This window comes from Equus asinus, chromosome 20, assembly GCF_041296235.1.
Source record: "Equus asinus isolate D_3611 breed Donkey chromosome 20, EquAss-T2T_v2, whole genome shotgun sequence".
Taxonomy (NCBI): Eukaryota; Metazoa; Chordata; class Mammalia; order Perissodactyla; family Equidae; genus Equus; species Equus asinus.
This window is the reverse complement of record NC_091809.1, coordinates 59808329-59827046: the sequence shown is the minus strand read 5'-3', so window position 1 is coordinate 59827046 and position 18718 is coordinate 59808329. Positions and strand designations below refer to the sequence as shown.

The window sequence follows — 18718 nt, the reverse complement described above, 5'->3', positions numbered from 1 at the left end:
ACCAGAGGTGAGGATCAGGGAAGGAGTGCGGCACAGGGAAGGGCCCACGAAGGTGAGGGATGGGTGAGATCAGGGGTGGAGCAGGGTCAGCAATGGGGTGAAGATCAGAGGGACAGGGAGGCTTTGGGAAAAGATCAGGAACTGGAAATTGGTCAGATCAGAAATGTGCTATCAATTTTTGAATATTTACTATGTGCCAAGTACTGTACTAATGGTCAAGGGTGGCAAGGTGGTCAGGGGTGGGTGATGTGTATGCTTCTCAGCAATATAAAACCATGTTTTTACATTTTGTTCATCCATGCAAAAATGGCCATATCAAAATATATGCTTCAGCTCCTGGCTGAGTGACAGTGGCTATCAGAATGGTGCTGGCTCTCTAATTCACAAGGACCTGTAAAGTGCAGGCAAGCCTTTGGGTTCAGTTCTTGTTGGTGGCCCACGAGAACTGCTTCACATTAGAGCTCTGCCAATGGGCACTCAGGAGCCAAGTTTGTAAAATGGAGACCTTCACAGCATTTTTTTTCTTTCAGTCAAGGGGGAGACAGAACTGGCACATAAGCTGCTTCTCAAGTAGGTAGAGCTGGCTGAACACATCTTTGGATAAATTTGTCTTTTATGTCTCAGACGAAATCTGATTGTAGATCTGTGTGCCCATTTTTAAACAGCCAGATGGATTGGCCAACGTGGAGGAAGGCATGAGGGTTCTAGGCTTTCCAGGTCCTTTTCTAGGTTGAGAGGATGAAGAGAGTCTCTGACAAGTAAAGGCTGAATAGCCAGGCTCTGAGGCTTAATGGAAATCAGTTTCCTAGATTTTTCTTCCTTTTACCCATTAAAGAAAACGTGTCAAATGTCTAATGATGTTTCAAGGTTCCTTCTCCTGGATTAACGGATTTGTCTTTTTGTTAAGGAAAATTGGATATAGAATTTCTAATAATCTTTTATTACCTTTGAAAGAATGTTAAGATGAGATAATTTTGAATATCTTGGGATACTTACTAATCTTTGAACCTCAGATGTCTTAGCTATCAAATGAGGAAAGCACTTCACATCCCACAGGCTGGTCATGAGGATAGTGTGAGAGGACTCATATGAACATGTTTTGTAAACTGTAGATTGTCTATATGACTGAGTGGTGTAGTTATCATCATCATCATTGCTGTTTTTGGGAAGATAAAAGTCCCTTATCTGCAAATGGGTAAGCATTAAATATATGAACTATAAAATATAGCCATCCTCTCCCAATGTCTAACTGCTGACCTACACTCAAAAACCAAACAAATGCCTATATTTTCTATGGCTATCAAGGGACCAACATGCTTTGGAGGAAAGATGTAAAATTTAATCACACATTTTAGAAAAAAAAGCACTATTCATTTCTGGTAAATAAGCTCTTCACAAGAGGTCATATTTGGGGCTGTGGTCTCTAGCTTAATCTTTACCTATGCTGGTAACTCCTGGCAAAGTATAGTTTCTCTAAGTTGGAGACTGAATGCCTGTCACTTTCAGGGCTAGTGGTCAAAGAATTGTAGTGAATGTACCATACAATGCCTGGATCCCTTTCACATCATCCTTGGGGAGATGGAATCCATAAGGATTCTGGTACTTATAAGTTGGGTACATCAGTGCTGATGGGTCTGTGGAATGGGCCAGGCCCAGTGCATGGCCAAATTCGTGAGCAGCAACAGTGAATAAATTGAAACCTAGACAATATGAGAAAGAAAAAGACAGTATCAACACAGGGTTTTATCATCCATATCTTCTGTCTTTACAGGAGAATATACCCAAATCACAGTTAACTCCTTTTCTTTTCGTAACTGGATTATTTAAAGGTTGATAGGTTATTCTGGCACTTTGCTGACTTTTGTCTAGTTCTGTCCCCCTTGGCTAGAAGAGGCTTGGGGGTGGGAGAGGATGGAAATGTAAGTCAATCCATTTTGTTTATTGTCAGTGATGCTAAATAGATTGATAGAAGGGCCTTAGAGCTAATAATGGCAAAATGATAATAGTTGGCAATAATTCATAGATTTAGGCCACAAATGTTTTACTAGATCCCTGCTATGACAGCCTACTTCTTTTTATCTACAAAAATTTCACACTAAAGATATCCAGGTGACATGCATGATATTCTGGAACTTTTATACCCATTCCCATCACATTTTTCAAGAGACTAGTGATTCCCTCAGGATATTTCTGAACATAGGCCTATTTCCAAGTACAAGTAAGAAACACTAAATACTGTATAGCTAAAGAAAAAAAGTTGTGTGTTGCGGGGAGCACTGCTACTTCTTGAGATTGTATGCTATGAACCAGAGATCAGACAAGTCTACAGCACAATCAAGGGCGAATCTTTTCCCTTATGGTGTTCCCTTTTGGATTTTTGGCTTACTTGTTTTTCCTAGCCAGCCTCCCTAGTTAAAGGGTGGCTTGGGACGTTGAACCTCAAGGTTTCATGATGGAGGCCCAGAAGAAGGTACAATATTTTCCAGGTTATGGTGAATTGTGCATATATACCATTCGTTCCCATAGTCCACTTCTCAGCATTGTCGAAATGTGTATCTCCTCCCAGGCCTTCTCCAGGGGCAAATGCATGGGCTAGAGTCCCTCGAGGCCCATCGAATGGATAGGAATCCCCGTGATCTAAGTAAGCGAGGAGAAATGTCAACAGGAGTTAGTCTTTCTAGCAATTTTTGAGGGGTACAGGGAATGGACAACTTTTTGAAAAGCATCGACACCTAAAATAGTATTACTTTCCAATATTTGCTTTTTGTTGTAAGAAGTTCATGTCCATGAGTAATCTGTCCATCGAAAAATTAAAAGGGGTATTTTGTATTTCAACGATAGTAAACATTAAAAATATGCTTTTGTTATTGTTTTTACTGCAACGTCTATTAATTGCCACATGGCACACTGTGGACTAAGCGCATGTTGTAGATTACATACGGAGAAAGAACAAATGGCCATCCAACAGCAATCTCATCCATTGATTGGAAGATGAACGTGTTGGCAAAGTGTAGCTTTCAACATGTGATTCAGCTAAGACATTAACAGTAAATTGAAGAAGCGTGTGCTTTCTGTTTCTACAGCACAATATAATACAATTTAAGGAAGTGTCAAAAAAAAGAAAATTTCTCTGTAATTTTCATATACTTTGATATGTAAAATGAAAGTAATAAAGGTGTTTATAAAATCTTAACTTTTAAGGCTTTATATGCTTTTGTTTGTCTATATTTAATTAACAGTTCATTACATTTAATAGAAAATGAAGAAGAATAAAATGAGGGATGCAGTAGAAGTCACCTTTCACAGTTTTTTACGATTTTAGTGAGGATACGGTGTTTTATTAAAAACCAACATAACAAAGTTCCAGTGTGCCACTTCTGAGGTTTTGGTGCAGTGCCGTTTAATCAGATTGCGTGCCCTGAGGGCCTGGTGGAATGGTCCCGCAGTCCTTAGTCAGCTTGTGTTTTAGGGGACAGAGTACAAGCTGGAAAGATCGAGAGCGCCACCCTGCCCTGCCACTTCACTGGGGGTGGCCTTGGTCCTCCGGGAGGAGCAGGACCTGCCATGGGCCAGGTCACACCCAGGGCCATCTCTGAAGGGCTCATACTCAGTACTTGCTTAATCTTCTCTCTCCTAGCTCCTAAGCATGTTTTCCGCCAGTGACATCAGATTAAAATTAAGATCAAGACTTGAAATAGCAGGGACGTCTAGAAACATTATCTGTGGAGGGAAAAAGGCAGTGGCAGTCACTTCCTTCACTGTTAGAAAGTTGAGAAGGGAAGAGAATCTCATGGGCCATCTACTTTATCTGCTAACTGCTAACTTTATCTCCTAACTAGACATACTTCTCTGAAAAGGGCTCAGAGTCCACCACCCATCCCTGTGCAAAGTTACACCTCCACAACTTACCAGAGTGAGTGGGGGGATGGAGAAAAAATGGGTAAGTTGGAGGCAATCTGTGTCTGCAAATGGAGGCAAGACAGCAAAGCCACTCTCCTAACCACTGCTGCAGGGGGAAAGCCGTCAGGGCCACTGTGGAATTGATTGCCTTCAGCGAGGATTCGAGGTGAGGATTCTTGGCTAATATGGAATAGGGTATATAGTGATGCACAACATCATGGGAATAGCATGAGGTCAGATGGCCTCCTAGACAATAGGAAAGCTAAATCTGACAGAATCCGCCCTTAATGGGGCTAAACCATCCTGAGAACTGTTATACTGAGTCCTTTCTACGGCTGAGTCTAATGATGACAAGAAATGCTGAGAACTCCCCAGTTTCTAGTTTCTGGTCAGACGAAGATCATGACTTTGCCGTGATCTTGGCTTCTGCCCATAACATCACTGTGTGAAGGAGGATGGCATTGATCACTTGGCTTAAATTTTGTAGAAGGAAAAGTATTGGAACACTTCTCCTCTGGATTAGCAGACAGTATCCAAGAAGCCCCACAGTACCTCCAGTTTCAAAAGATATCATAATATCGGCTTCTCCCGAGTCTACCCTAACAAAGTTGAGGGGCACAGCACTGCTCCAGGCCTGTAGGGCCATCTCTACTGCTTTGTTCACATCGGCAGGAGTCATGGAAGTTGTGTATTTGGATATTCTGTGAAAATAGAAGGAACACGTTTTCCTTTCAGTAAAATGCTCCTAAGTGAAGAAGGCAAGAATTACGTCAAGATTGTGTTAAAAATCAAAACATTGAACATAAATCTACAATTGAGATTTTTTTCTCCAGAGCCATAATTCTGGTTTTGCTTTCATTTTGTTAAATTACTGAAACATGTTAAACCATAGGAGAAATGAAGGGGAGAAATGAGAGTTGAGATAATCTGGTGCTGAATCAGCTGGGCTTTCATTGTTACTATATTGTCACTAATTTTAAAGAGTAATACCATGTGTAACTTTACAAGTGTCAAGAAGTCCTCTGTCCCTAAAGCGGTTTTAATTGAGAAGGGAGCTTTTGTTTCCCTAAAAGGGACTGAAAATTTTGAATTGTAAAAAACAAAAACGTGGAGTTTTGAGGTTTTGCAAATTCTTAGTCAAAGGCCATCAGGATTTCCCCAGGGCCACGGGGGAATGTTTTTTCTTAAAATAATACATTTCTTAAAGAGGAAGTGCTAGCCTTGAACAAGGATTCTCACTTGGACTGAAAAAAGGCTTGAGGCTTTCATCAAATGCTGTGTGACAGTGACATCTAAAGGCAGAAAAGTATAGAGCTTTTTGGACAAACAGCAAGTAGACAGTTTGGTGGTTCTCTAGGACAATTGGTGACTCTAGGACGTGCTGCTCTGGAGCTTGGGGCTGGGGGTTTCTGGCAGCATGTGTGTGAAGACAGGGCAGGAGAGAGGAGCTTCTACTTGGGACCTCGGGCTGGGACGGAATGACGAATGTGGAGGGAGAAGCTAGGTCTGTAAGAGCCAACCTTGACAGCAGGGACTGAGCCTACCTTCTCTTTTTCCAGCTCCTAGCCCAGAGCCTTGCACAGAGTAGGTGCTTAGCAAATGCTTGATAAATGGGTGAATTAATGAATAAAAGCTAGTGGTTTTTAGGACCGACTCAGTGGTTCTCAAATTTTAGGCCCTGTGCTAACTAACCACCTAGGAAGGTTGTTAAATACACAGGTGTGATCCTGAAATCTGCATTTTAACAAGTATCCTAGTTTAGTCTGATACGAGTGGTGCCATCTCAACCAGAAACCCACAGCAGTAGTCCTGGGGCCCAAAAGGAAGGGAACGTGTCCTACACAGAGGATGGTACATAGCACAATTTAGCAATGGAGAGGGAAGGAGCAAGGAGATCTTTAAGTCCAGGGATTGTAGCCAAGAGGAAAGAGCTATAGAGTTGAAGAGGAAACCAGGACACTAAAAGGGATCATTTAGTGCTTTCAAAAACTGCCAAGCCTGAGCCGGCATGGTGGCATAGTGGTTAAGTTTGTGTGCTCCACTTCAGTGTCCCAGGGTTTGCTGGTTTGGATCCCGGATGCAGACCTATACATGGCTCATCAAGCCATGCTGGGGCAGCGTCCCACATACAAAATAGAAGAAGGTTGGCACAGATGTTAGCTCAGGGCCAATCTTCCTCACCAAAAAAAAAAATATATATATATATATTTATATACACACACACATATATATATATATGCCAAGCCCACTATATAATATGAATCTCTGATTTATCATGACTCTGGATGGGTAATACCTTGAATTCCCTTGCATTGTAGACAAGCCAGCCATATCTTTGAGCTGACTGTGTGTACTGAGCTAGAGAAGACAGAGTTGGCGAAACGGACAGCACCAGAAAAGAAGAGAATCTAGAGAACAATCCTGACCCAGGGTCTAGAAATTGATAAAGCAACAGTGCTAATGGCTAATATTCTTGAACACATACTAAGTGCTAGACACAGTTTTAAGCACTTTTTTAATGTGGTATGCCATCTAATCCTCACAGCAACCCTTAGGAGGTCTTAGTAATCACCCACATTTTATGATTAGTCAGTATTTGAGCCAAGTTCTATCTGACTCCAAAGCTTATGCACATAAACACTATGATATATTTTATGTATTTTAATCCTCTGGCTTATATTATAAGAAGTTGTTCTGGGATCCAGTAGCTATACAGACAGAATACTAAGATAGCTCCTAGTGCTTTTTTTTTTCTTTTTTTTGAGGGGGCAGGGGAGTTGTTCCAGAGCGAGAGGGGATGGGCAGTGGGAGCTTGTGGGTTTGGGGTCTGCCCAACTTATCACAAGAATATGATACTTCTCCAAATCCTAAATTATCTTGATCTATGCCCCTGTCTTTGCTGTTCACAGTCATAGACTAAAATTCTATGATACAGTTTATTTTAAGAAAATGGTGGAAAAGACTCCATGAGTGTATGTAAATTTTTCCTGTCTTACTCTTAATTATGTCATAATCACTCGTGTGTTTGGTTCCTTTTGTGGGGTTTCTTCCCCAAATGTTTTGATTCTCATGGAATTGTTTTGCTCAAGCAGAGGCTAATAATTGTGTTCAGAGCACCACCTTATGGGCTCATAGACTCATAGCAGCTAACAAGTGGCCTCAGGAATCATGTAGTTTCTCTCTGGGTTTGCACCCTCCCTCATTTGACCATGGGGACTGGCTAGTGTGCTGGTACAGTTTAACAACTGGGTCCATAACCAATCCTCCTGATTTATAGGGTTTGCCCATTTCCATACCGTAAACACTCTCACTATGGTGAATTTCAAGCCACCAACTTGCACCACAGAACGCAAAGTTGGGAAGAGATATGGGGCAGGACATCATTTCCACTAAGCAGATAAAATAGATGTAAAAGACTTTGTGAACACATAATAGTAAAACGTAGTGTAATAATTAGGGGGGCTGGCCCGTGGCCGAGTGGTTAAGCTCATGCTCTCGGCTTTCGCGGCCCAGGGTTTCGCAGGGTCGGATCCTAGGCGCGGACATAGCACTGCTTGTCAGGTCACGCTGTGGTGGCATCCCACATGCCACAACTAGAGCCACCCACAACTAAAATATACAACTATGTACTGGCGGGCTTTGGGGAGAAAAAGCAGGAAAAAAAAAAGATTGGCAACAGTGTTTAGCTCAGGTGCTAATCTTAAAGAAAAATAATTAGGAAGCGACGTTTTGATTACCTTTGTTTTTAATAAATGTATTTAATTGTAAGTTTACATAATTTAATTTTAATAATGGCTGTGTTTGGCAACCAGCTCACAAAATTCTTGGAAACTTAACAACCGGCGGCAAAAGCCCAAACTGCTGAGCCTCACCTTCTAGCTGCCCTTCAGGCTGTCTCTCCAGCCCGGCCTCCCACCATTCCCCTTCCTGCATCCTCTACTCCCGCCACCCTCTGCCACTGTTTGCTCAGTCTGCTTTTCAAAGTGGAAAACACCTAACGTTTGCGAGGCCTGGGACAAAAGTACAAATGAAGGCCGCCCTTCTTTTCCGATGCCACCGCTGTCTAGCATGCACGAAGCCCACATACCCAGGCTCCCTGAGCCTGCCTCCAGCCCCACATTCAGGCAGAGGGGCTGGCACCATGGGTGGTCCAACCCAGGCTGACCTGGGAAGGAGGCTGGGCCAGCCCAGCAAGTGGGTCCAGACTGCTGAGCAGGAATTTCAGCCTGAATAAGCAGAGCGCAAAGAGGACCAGACTCTGGTTGGGCATGCCCCCTCGGACAACACAGAATCCTTGTTCCGAGGCAGGAGGAGGCCAGGGGATGGCCAGGTTGGGGGCATGCTACAGTGTGGTGGTGGTGGGAGGGATACCATGGGTGACTGGGGAGCCTGGGGCTAAAGGCAGACGGGCTCCTACTTTACTTTGACTTTAGGCTCAGATGTCACTTACCCGGTCGCTGGGCGACTTGGTAGCTCCCTCTAAGTACTCCCACAGTTCTCTGCTCAGACCTGTGGTTTCACACTTTTCACACAGAGCTGCAACTATCTGCTTGTGTGTGTGCCTCTCCCAAAGGGCTGTGGGTTCCCTAAGGTCAGAGATGGTTATCTAGTCACCTTTATATTTCCAACACTGAACGCGTATAGTAGGCACTTAGTAAATCATCAATAAATGATTTTTGGAATCAATGGAAATTAATTTATTGATTGGTGAGTTTCATCATATCCTTCTGATTAAGCAGGTTGTTTTAAGAAAACTGGTTGGCACTGTCAGGTTATTAATCCTAGACTAGATTATTTTTCTTTAAAGATAAATGTGTTGTCCCTAACTGATACAATTGTTTGTAAAGCCTAAGATGGCCAGCCACTACAATAATCTGGGGATCATACTTTCTCGTGCTGTCTTCATCGTCATTGTCTAAAGATTCAACCTAAGTGTTCTTATATGATTTTGATGAGTCATGATTTTTATACAGATCAGAAGGAAGATATTTTTAAAAGAAAAGGAGGAAAGAGAAAGGATGTTTCTCTCTGAATTTGGAGAGACTCAGATCTCATTACCTGTAGGTCAAAGTATTTTTTTTCCATTTGGGTTCACCTGGGAAGAGGCGGTAGTTTGCCACATCAGGAACTCCACAGCGAGGCCTCTTGATCACATCCATCGTGGACTTGTCTAACTTCCCGGTGACTGGGAGGCCGAAGAACACTTGCAGCTCCTTAATCTTCTTCACCATGGAATTGCTTCCTCGTGCAACCATCTCACCAATCTGGTGGCCTCCTTTAACCGTGTAATACTTGTCGAGGTACGCCTGAAATGGAGAGGTAGGCTGACACATCTGTAGCACAGTCTCTGGGAAATACTCCTGCTCAGGTAAGACAGGGATAATATTCTTGATATATTAAAATTACAGTGTAGAGCATATTCCCATCTTTGAAAAAACTTAGATATATTTGCATAGATAAAGCTTAGGGAGATATACGCCAAATTACTATAATTATCTTTGGGTAGTGGGAATTTTAGATTTTTTTTTTCTCACCTACATTTTATAGTTTTTCTGCAATGAGTAGATATTTTAAGAGGGAGAAATAATGGAAGGAAAATGATGTGAACACCTCTTCCCCATGGATCATTTGGCATTGAAATCTTTACCCAGTTTATGAAACAGTCTATCCTATGTCTCTGGTAAGCAGTTGTTGCTAGCGCTATCTAGTTGATTCTGACTCCTAGCTAGCTTGTGTACAACAGAGCGGAACCCTGTCCTGTCTTTTTGCGCCATCCTCTCACCTTCCAGTGCTATACCAGACAACACTCAGCTGCTTTTAATAGGGGTTTCATGGCCAATTTTTTCAGAAGTGGATGGCCAGGTCCTCCTTCCTAGTCTGTCTTAGTCTGGAAGCTCCACTGAATCCTGTCCACCATGGGTGACACTGCTGGTATTTGAAATAATGGTGGCATAGCTTTCAGCATCACGGCAACATGCAGTCGCCACAATATGACAAGCGACAGTTGGGTGGTGTGCTTCCCTGACTTGAAAATGAACCCCGGCTGTGGTGCTGAGAGCACCAAATCTTAACCACTGAACCACTAGGTAAGCAGTTATTGGTATTTTCACTATACATTGTGCAAGCTCAGTATGTTTTTAACTCTCAAAAGTTATGTTCCAGCCTCTCATCTTATATGTGGGCAGAGCGTCAATCTGTTTCCCAACTGAAGATTTTAATCAGTTCTAGTGTGTTCAATATGTGGGACTGAGATTGTTTTCATGAGGCAGGATTCCTGGGACAGGCTCTTTGCCTCTTGAGACAGGTAAAATTAACCATAAATTATAAGGCTTTCATTCGTACGTAAAGGCTTAGAACCTGTAATATATGATTCAAAAACTTGTCTATGCTGCTTAGGTGAAGTGAGCAAGGCAGAGTCAGGCAAATGCAGGGTTAGAGCCTGCTGTTCGCCCAGGAATTTCACCCAGCCAACTTATTTCAGGAAAATAAACAAAGAGCAGCTAAAGATTTATGTATATTTTTTATTATATATAAAATTTTATATTTATATATTATATGTAAGTCGTTTTACTGTACATAATAATATTTATTTATATATCACATTAACTATATATATTTTTTATCAATTATGTATATGACTTTTATATGTTATATATACATATTTATATATATAAGTAGTAAAATATTGGAAGCAAACAATATCTCACAATAGAGGATTTGTTAGATATATTATTATATGTTCACGTGAAGTAATACTAGGCCTCCCCTAAGACACATTTTTGAAAAACATTTAATGATATGGAATAATGCACTCAATATAATAGTGATAACATTGAAATAAGCAGAGGTGAAAGCTTTATGCAAATTATCATAATTTCATAAATAAACCAAATCAAATATATATGTGTATGTATTTATCTTATTCTCATGTTCACTATATATATATTAATATATGTTAATATTTAAAATTAAGATATTAATCCACATATTGATATATAATAAATAACTTATATGTAATACATATAATTTGTTATATATATAATTTATAATGAACATGAGTAACATAAATATTAGAAGGAAATATGCCTGGATATTAACCTTGTTTGCCTTGTAAAACTATGGGTGAAAGTTTATTCTTTGCCCTTTCCTATATTCCAAAGTTTTCTGCTATGAACATGGACTTTAATTGTTAAGGAAAGAAAAAAAGGAGTAAGACTTGCTCACTTGTTTGACAAGGTGCTGTTTCCTTACTGTGGGGTCAACTGACCCTTGCTCCCTGCCCTGCTTGTGAGAGAAGCTCCCTTCCCCGGTGGCCATCCCTTCTACAAATCTCAGTGAGAGGAGAGCCCAGAGGAGGCAAAGGGAGAGGCAGTGTGGAGCGAGCTCACGGGCCCTGGAACCTGGCTGAGGTGCTCTAAAACAGAGGTGTGACTATTTGGTTCCGTGTCCATCTCTGGTTAGGCCACCATCTTAAGTAAGCATCTTGTGTTTCCGATCTTTTTCGAGATGACGTTGGTTCTCTGAGCTATTCCTGTTTGCTCAAGTTGATGCTATGATAACATGATGCTCATGGTAAATCTGGATTATGCTCTTCAGAGGTAAGCTCTTATTTTCTGAGACAGTTTTGATTTCAAATATGTTTTCCCTTCTTAGGTTATATGTTACACTCTATATTCTAATTTTGAAATAAATTAATTAAATTGAAATAATTAAAAAATATAGTTGTATAAGGGAGGATGCTCATGATACATTAAGTAGAAAATAGGTTTAAAACTACTCGTATAGTATAAGCCATGTTTATAAATGAAAGTGTGTGTATATGGATACACACACAGATATATAGTCATAAACTGGCACCAGGGTGAGGAAGTGAGAAATCGCCCAAAAACTGAAATGATCAAGAAAAATAGTATTTTAATGCAATATTTAAAAAATATCAAAATTAATTTGAAAAAATACATGATACACAAAGCATCAAACTTTTAAGTAAAGCCAGCATTCGACCCTGCCTCCCTCCCGTCGCCCTAGTTCCGGCCCTAACTCATAGAAAAGTGGTTTTGAAAGATAAAGAGTGAAGGATTAACAGTGGTTGCATCTTAGTGACGGAATTGAGGATAATTCTTTCTTAGTTATATATGTTTTATAATTTTTCTACTGTGAACATATACAGTTTTACAATAAAATGTTACTTTAAAATATGACTAAGATGCTAGACCTGCGCCTCAGAAGGCTTAAGACCAATCATAGTAGATAGGATTAAAACAGTACCTTTTAGTGAAGTAAAATAAAATTGGAAACTAATTCTACTTAAAAAGAGAACAAAAATTGGTGTCTATGGTGATACAAGGGAGTTGCTCCCACAGGATGTGGTTCTTCTACTAGGAAATACTTGCCACATGACACTGTTGTCCACAGATTTCTCATTACTCTTGCCTGCTGGGTGGCAAGCTCCTTCCTGTGGGGACCATGACTCCTTCACAAATACAGGCCCTGTGGCTGTCACAGTTCTAGGCTCAGAGTAGATGTTTAGTTAATATTTGAACTCTTTTTCTTTAGGTGAAATATGAAAATACGCTTCTTTGAAGAATTATCAGATGTTCTGAGGTGCTGAGAGCCCAAATGATTCTGGGCACTTTCTTGCCAAAGTTATTCACAAAGTTTTAGCATACTTTTTAGAGTCACAATGTTCAATGAGGCATTTAGATGTGCCCTTAGAATTTGGTTTGTGTTAATTCTAACACTTGTGTGTTGTTGGCTCAACACCTGATTGTGGCGCTGAGTCAAAGATTTCAGACTCACCAGAGTTGTCCCATTTGCACCCTGCCCTCCCCACTCCCCCACTGTCAAAATTAGAAGATCATAAGATTGGTTCTCAGGTGGTCCTCTCTCTACTTCTCTTCCAACATTTGATAGATAAAAACAACTGAGGCCTTAGAGGGCAGTCCCAGCAAGCTAGTGGCCCAAGCTCCCTCCCAACTCTTCATTCAGTGCACTTTCCTAGTGTCCTTTCTGAGAGTTAAGAGTTCAAAACTCAGATTTAAGTAAGCTTCAGGACAAGGTGAAGTTCAAGATATGGTTTCTTCAACATTTCTTTCTATTTTGGCTAAATCACAAAAATGGAACTATGGGAAATTTTTGCTGTGTGATAAATCCTGGATTCTAACAATTCTAATTTCTTTTGATTTCAGTTTACTCATCTATCAAATGGGATTGGAATCCGTCCTACTGACCACACTGGTGTGAGGATCCAATGAGATCCTCAATGTGAAAATGCTTTTAAATGTATCAAAAGACGTTAAAGTGTATATACCCTTTTACTCATTAATTCCACTTCTGGAATTCTATCCTGAAACAATAATCCTTTAGATTAGGCTGATGCACAAGGTGTTCATAGAAACATTATTCACATGAAAATAATCTGTGTGTCCAACAAAAGAGATAGTTAAGTGAATTATAACTTGCTCATATTATGGAATATTTGCAACTCTTTAAAAATATGAAAATAATATTAAAATCGAAATTTTCTTATGACATAATAATCAGAAAAGTAGGAACTGAATTTTGAATATAATAACAATTTAAAAATAGCTTTATACACAGAGAGTAAAATGGTAGTAAAAGCACCTGAATTTAACAGTTTGTATTTGGAAGGCTTTTATTTTTCATTTTCTTTAATTATGAGTTCATAACATGATAATGAAAATCTATATTATTTTTCAGGACAATTTAACAATCTGTTTTAAGTGTTGTATTGATATTGCCTTTTAAAAACAAACAAAAAAGTGGAATAAAACCCTGGATTATGAGACTAAGTAAGCATTTTATCTTTCTATCATGTTCAAAGTCTTTATGCTAACTAGCCAATTAGAATTTAAAGAATACAAGTGGCATTAAATAAATCAACTAAAAACCTGTTTATGTTTTCAAGCATAGATTATTGTCACCGTGGGTTTAGGAAGAAGCGAACGGTATTTGGAAATTTTCCTGTCTGGAGTTTCCAGGCACAAAAAACCACTTGTTCTCTCTTAGCAAGCCATCTAGAAAGAAGAGAGCAGTGTGGAAGTGCTTACCTGATCCAGCTCCCTGGCTCCGATGATCCGCTGGCCTGGCCTGACTCTGGGACTGAGTCAGTACCCTCCTCCCGTCGTCTCTCAGCTCTTGCCACACTAGCCTGATGCTCCATCCGCGCTTCTTCATCCTGGGCTGCTGCACTTGCTCTTTCCTCTGCCTTGACTACTCTGTCTCCAGATCTTCACATGACTGGCTCCTTCTTATAGTTCAAGTTCATATCAAATGTCATTTCCTCAGAGAAGCCTTTCTGGACTACTCAGGTGAAAATGCACCCCCACTGTCCCAGTCACTGTCTCTCATCCTGGTTAATTTATTTTCCAGCATCACTTACTGAAATCATATTGGGCGCTTATTGACTGACTTGTTTAGCACCTCCCCATCTCCTCCGTCATCCCCATGTAACAGCCATAAGAACAGGGACCTTACTTGTTTTGCTCACTGACGTTTCTCCAGTACTTAGAAGAGATGCTGGCACACAGCATATAGTAAATGTTCAATGAATAGTTGTTGAATGAGTGACCTTAAGCTATTATCATGAAATAAGCCCATTTTCATGTTGTTTCATTTGTATTATAAGGCTGCGCCAAAGTTGTTATATATTTCTGTAAACTATAAGGTGAGACATTATTCTTTCTAAGTCACTGAGATCCACTTTAGAGGTTTGCCCAGATCATTTCAGCCTGCTGAAAGGTGTCAACTGGTCCTGCCCCGAGCTGGTGACTGAGCCCGTTGCAGGCAAGAGAAGGTGCTGTTTGCTGGGTGACGAGGTATTGACAAGTTTCCTTGGTTTCTGGTTGGAGTCTTTCTGAGAGTATGCCATAAGGGAGACTGAGGCGCACTGACTTATTTTGGAGATGAAGAAGTAAGGGATCACCAAAGATCCCCAACATTCCAAGGCCACCTAATTCTTCCCAAATACTCCTAGCAAGGATGGCTTTTCTTAAGACTTTCTGGCTTTATTCCTGTAAGACTGCTCAGGGGTCAGCTAATTTTTTCTGTAAAGGGCAGATAGTTAATATTTTTGGTTTTACCTTACTCCACCATTGTGATGCAAAAGCAGTAACAGATGGTATGTAAACAAATAGATGTGGCCAGTTTTGGCCCGATGACCATACTTTGTCTGAACCTGGACTAGAATCATAGTCTTCGGCCACCTCAGATCAGTTCTGGCCTCTGCATGACCCTCCTCTTGGAGGTTGCAGAGACTCTGTAGTTTCTGCATCAGAGTGGCACGAGGCTAGGGAGGAAAATTATATTTGGGGAGAAGGGACTCAAAACCAGGTGGCACCAGTGAAATACAATTTGAAATAGACCCCAGTATTCTGAGATATGTTATTTTTGAATTTAGTTCATCTAAAAGTGGGCTTGAGTCAAAGGAAGTTCAATTCAATAGGTCTGCACTTGGCATCCACTGTTCTGTTTATATGCAGAGCTGATGACTGGTATGGCAGGGGGACTGAGCAGTTAGAATGGACGGGCAGCAAAGCAATCCGTAGGGACGCACCGGTGTGTCAGGGTGTAGGTCAGCTCTGCAGCGCAACCACTGAAGCACCACACGGTGCAGCCCGACAGATAGGAAAGCAACCTGGAGGCAGAGCTGGTAATCACAGATACGCTGTCATTTTGAAAGACAGTCCCTGGTGCAAAAACATCTCATCCACACATCTTTCACTAACGTTGGAAGTTCCATCATTAGAGACTCATTTCTTTAGGTTGAAGATTGCCACCTTCCTTTTAAATGCAAAATGACACTTTGAAGCAAATTTACAGGCATGCACCGTCTGATGGCACTTCAGTCAACAACGGACCGCATATACGATGGAGGTCCCATAAGATTAGTACCATAGAGCCTAGGTGTGTAGCAGACTGTACCATCCAGGTTTGTGTAAGTGCACTCTATGATGTTCACACAACGACGAAATCATCTAAGGGCGCATTTCTCAGAATACATCCCCGTTGTTAAGCGACACATGACTGTATGTTGAATCAATTTGAGTCATGTGTAGCCTTTGCAAAAATTCTACTACAAATTATTTGTATCAGATCTTTACCAACAGTTATTTGGGGGAGATTTTAAAAAAGGAAAATACAGAAAGTGTAAGCAAATAAGGTACTTGGTGAATATGCTTTAGAGAGGAAAGACTCTTCAATAAAAAGAGGGTAGGCACTCAGGAAAAACTTGGTTCACTTTAGGTTTTGATCAAGTTTACTGTGAGTAGAAGAGCCATTTTCTAAAATGTGCCCATAGGAAATCTTTTTATTGTGACTGCTAGGAAGCTTAGCACTAAATTTACAATCCACCTCTAGTGTGGGAATCCTACACCTTGATTTTTATTTTTTTGCCCTTATTTTCCTCCTGCATTATTCTTCAAATATTTCTTTTGTCTTATTGTATTGCATGTAATTTTGCAAGCCACCTCAAATTCTGTATGAAGCAAGATTCCTAGATAGATATTTATTCATTTATTTATTCACTCATGCAACATGTACACCCACTGTGCACCAGACCTTAGTCTTAGCTGTCCAGGAGATAGTATCTATCAGACTTCAGCGGACTTAGACGATGATTTTAAAACAATAACAGATTTTTTCTTATTTTCTTGTTATACCCTTTTAAGTTTTCCAGGGCAAGAGGAGGAAAAGGGAATTGTGCAAAGATTCACAAACCTGTGCGAGGTGGTAGTTGTTCCTTGAGGTCCTGGGGGTGGCTGCAAATAGGGAGGGGGTTGCAGTGGAAAACTTCAAAGCCGTGATGAGGAGGACAGCGAGGCCAGATGCAAGGAGCACCTTCATCTCCTCACGGTAGCGTGGTAATTATATCAGCCTGGGGGACGACAGACAGTGCACGTTTGCACTTCCACCTTCAGCTGCTTTTATAGAGTCGAACAGGTCTGGGCCCTCAGAGCAAGGATGATTCATGTCTCAAAAGGTAATTATACAGCTCATTTCTCTCCCTGATGACGGGGTAACACAACGGTGCACAGGAGTCAAGGAAAGCTTCGCTCTTTGTGAGTTACCGAGTCGCAAAAGGAGAAAAAGACTTTTAAATGAAGTTTGTCAGCTACTTACACAAATTGGGGTAAACTTGATTAATCTGAACCCAACTCAGCTGAAACATTTGTTTAGTCTCACTTTGTGAGTCTTTTCCATTCTGATTACAGAAAAGGGAAATAATTAGAATATAATTTAATTTGTCCTCAGTAATTCTGGGCTCCCCACACATTCAGTCGAATTGCCTCTATCTTCTGCAGCCAGTTCGACATTTCTCAGGAACGAATGCTGTGTATAATGATGGTTCTGGGACACGTAAGATCCTGAATCATCAAGGAAACAGTACATTATATTATGCTGACTTAGGGTAGAAAGTGAACTGATAACTGTTAGAAAGCTTTTGAATAAGTTAACACAAAGATATGTCTTAGCTAACCAAAATGTTAGACAGAACTCCCCATTCTCTGCACACTGGCTATCTGGAGCCATGTTCTTTTTCCTGGCTCTGATTTAGACAGATCTTGATCTAGAGATAGCTTGGAGAAGAGAGGGTATGGTGAGAAAAACACTTTGGCATCAGACAAACAGATTAAATTTTGTTTAAGATGCTTCCTAGCTGTGTGACTTTGGGGAAGTTCTTTAACCTTGTTGAACATCAGGACTTTTTTTTAATCTGAAAGAGACTGACCATAATAATACTGTGTGGAAAAGATACCTAACTGTAGGATTGTCATAAAGGAGTAAACCAGGTCATAACAAAGCTCTCAGCAGAGTGCTCAATAGAGGTTAGCTTTTATAGAATAATGTTCAATTGGTCTTTTTACTTTGGTGTTAGGCACCTGGTAGGTTTTAATAAATGTTTTTGGAAGGGATGAATGGATACCTTTATCAATGATTCTCAAAGTGCGGTTCATGGACCGGCAGCATCACTGTTACCTGGGGACTTGTTGGAAATGCCTTCTCAGGCCCTGCCCAGACATACTGAATTAGAAACTCTGGGAGTGGGGCCCAGCAGACTGCATTTTAACAAGCCCTCCAGGTAATTCTGATGCATGTTAAAGTTGGAAAACCACTGGATTAGTTGAGCAAATAGAATTATGGGGTCTAGGATAAATTAAAAAATGTATCAAAAGTGCCAAGAACATCCCAGTCTCAGAAAGTATTCACGATTGCCCTTGCCATCTACAGCAGTGTGTTTTAGTGGTGACATACCTGGTATTTGCAAGTCATTTGTGAAGTCTGTTGCAAATAATTTATTCCTAGTGCTTGTTAAGCCATGAAAGTGTGTGAATGACTTACCTTCACACTTAGAATAGATTCAAGATTGTTACTACAGTGGTGTCTCTCTCTCTCTTGCTCTGTTGCATTCTGATATACTTTCCTGCATAGAAGAGAAAACAGTGGAGTGACAGCCTGCGTGTGGGGTCTTGCGAATAACCCCAGGTACTCAATGAGAGTTTGTCACACATGTGAATATCATCTCTGTCATGTACTGTGAGACACACAAAACATCATCTTCACAAGAAAAAAGAAAGACAACCACAGATTTAGTAGATTCTGATAGAGAATTCTACTGATAGAGAATTCTAGTAGATTCTGAAAGATGGAGATATTCAGCTAACTAAATTGTAAGCTCCTTGAAGATTGAATGATTCAAAAGTCACTTAACAAAGTTTGTTTTATAAATGAGTGAATGTGCAAACATATATTCATTGTCACTTTTTTGTTTGAGGAAAGGAAAAGAATAGTACAGTAA

The 18718-nt window shown here is 40.5% G+C and overlaps 1 protein-coding gene across 1 annotated transcript in view; it reads right to left on the bottom strand.

Moving 5' to 3' along the window:
- Positions 1–16818, bottom strand: part of MMP20 (matrix metallopeptidase 20) — a 47647-nt gene extending 30829 nt beyond the window's left edge. Inside the window, exons 1-5 of the mRNA XM_014860010.3 lie at positions 16639–16818; positions 8959–9206; positions 4453–4601; positions 2512–2637; positions 1539–1700 (exon numbers count right to left, since the gene is read on the bottom strand). Of these exons, the coding sequence (XP_014715496.1) occupies positions 1539–1700; positions 2512–2637; positions 4453–4601; positions 8959–9206; positions 16639–16764 (811 nt within the window). The 5' untranslated portion in view covers positions 16765–16818. The remainder of the gene's footprint in view (positions 1–1538; positions 1701–2511; positions 2638–4452; positions 4602–8958; positions 9207–16638) is intronic.
- Positions 16819–18718: the final 1900 nt, after the last annotated feature.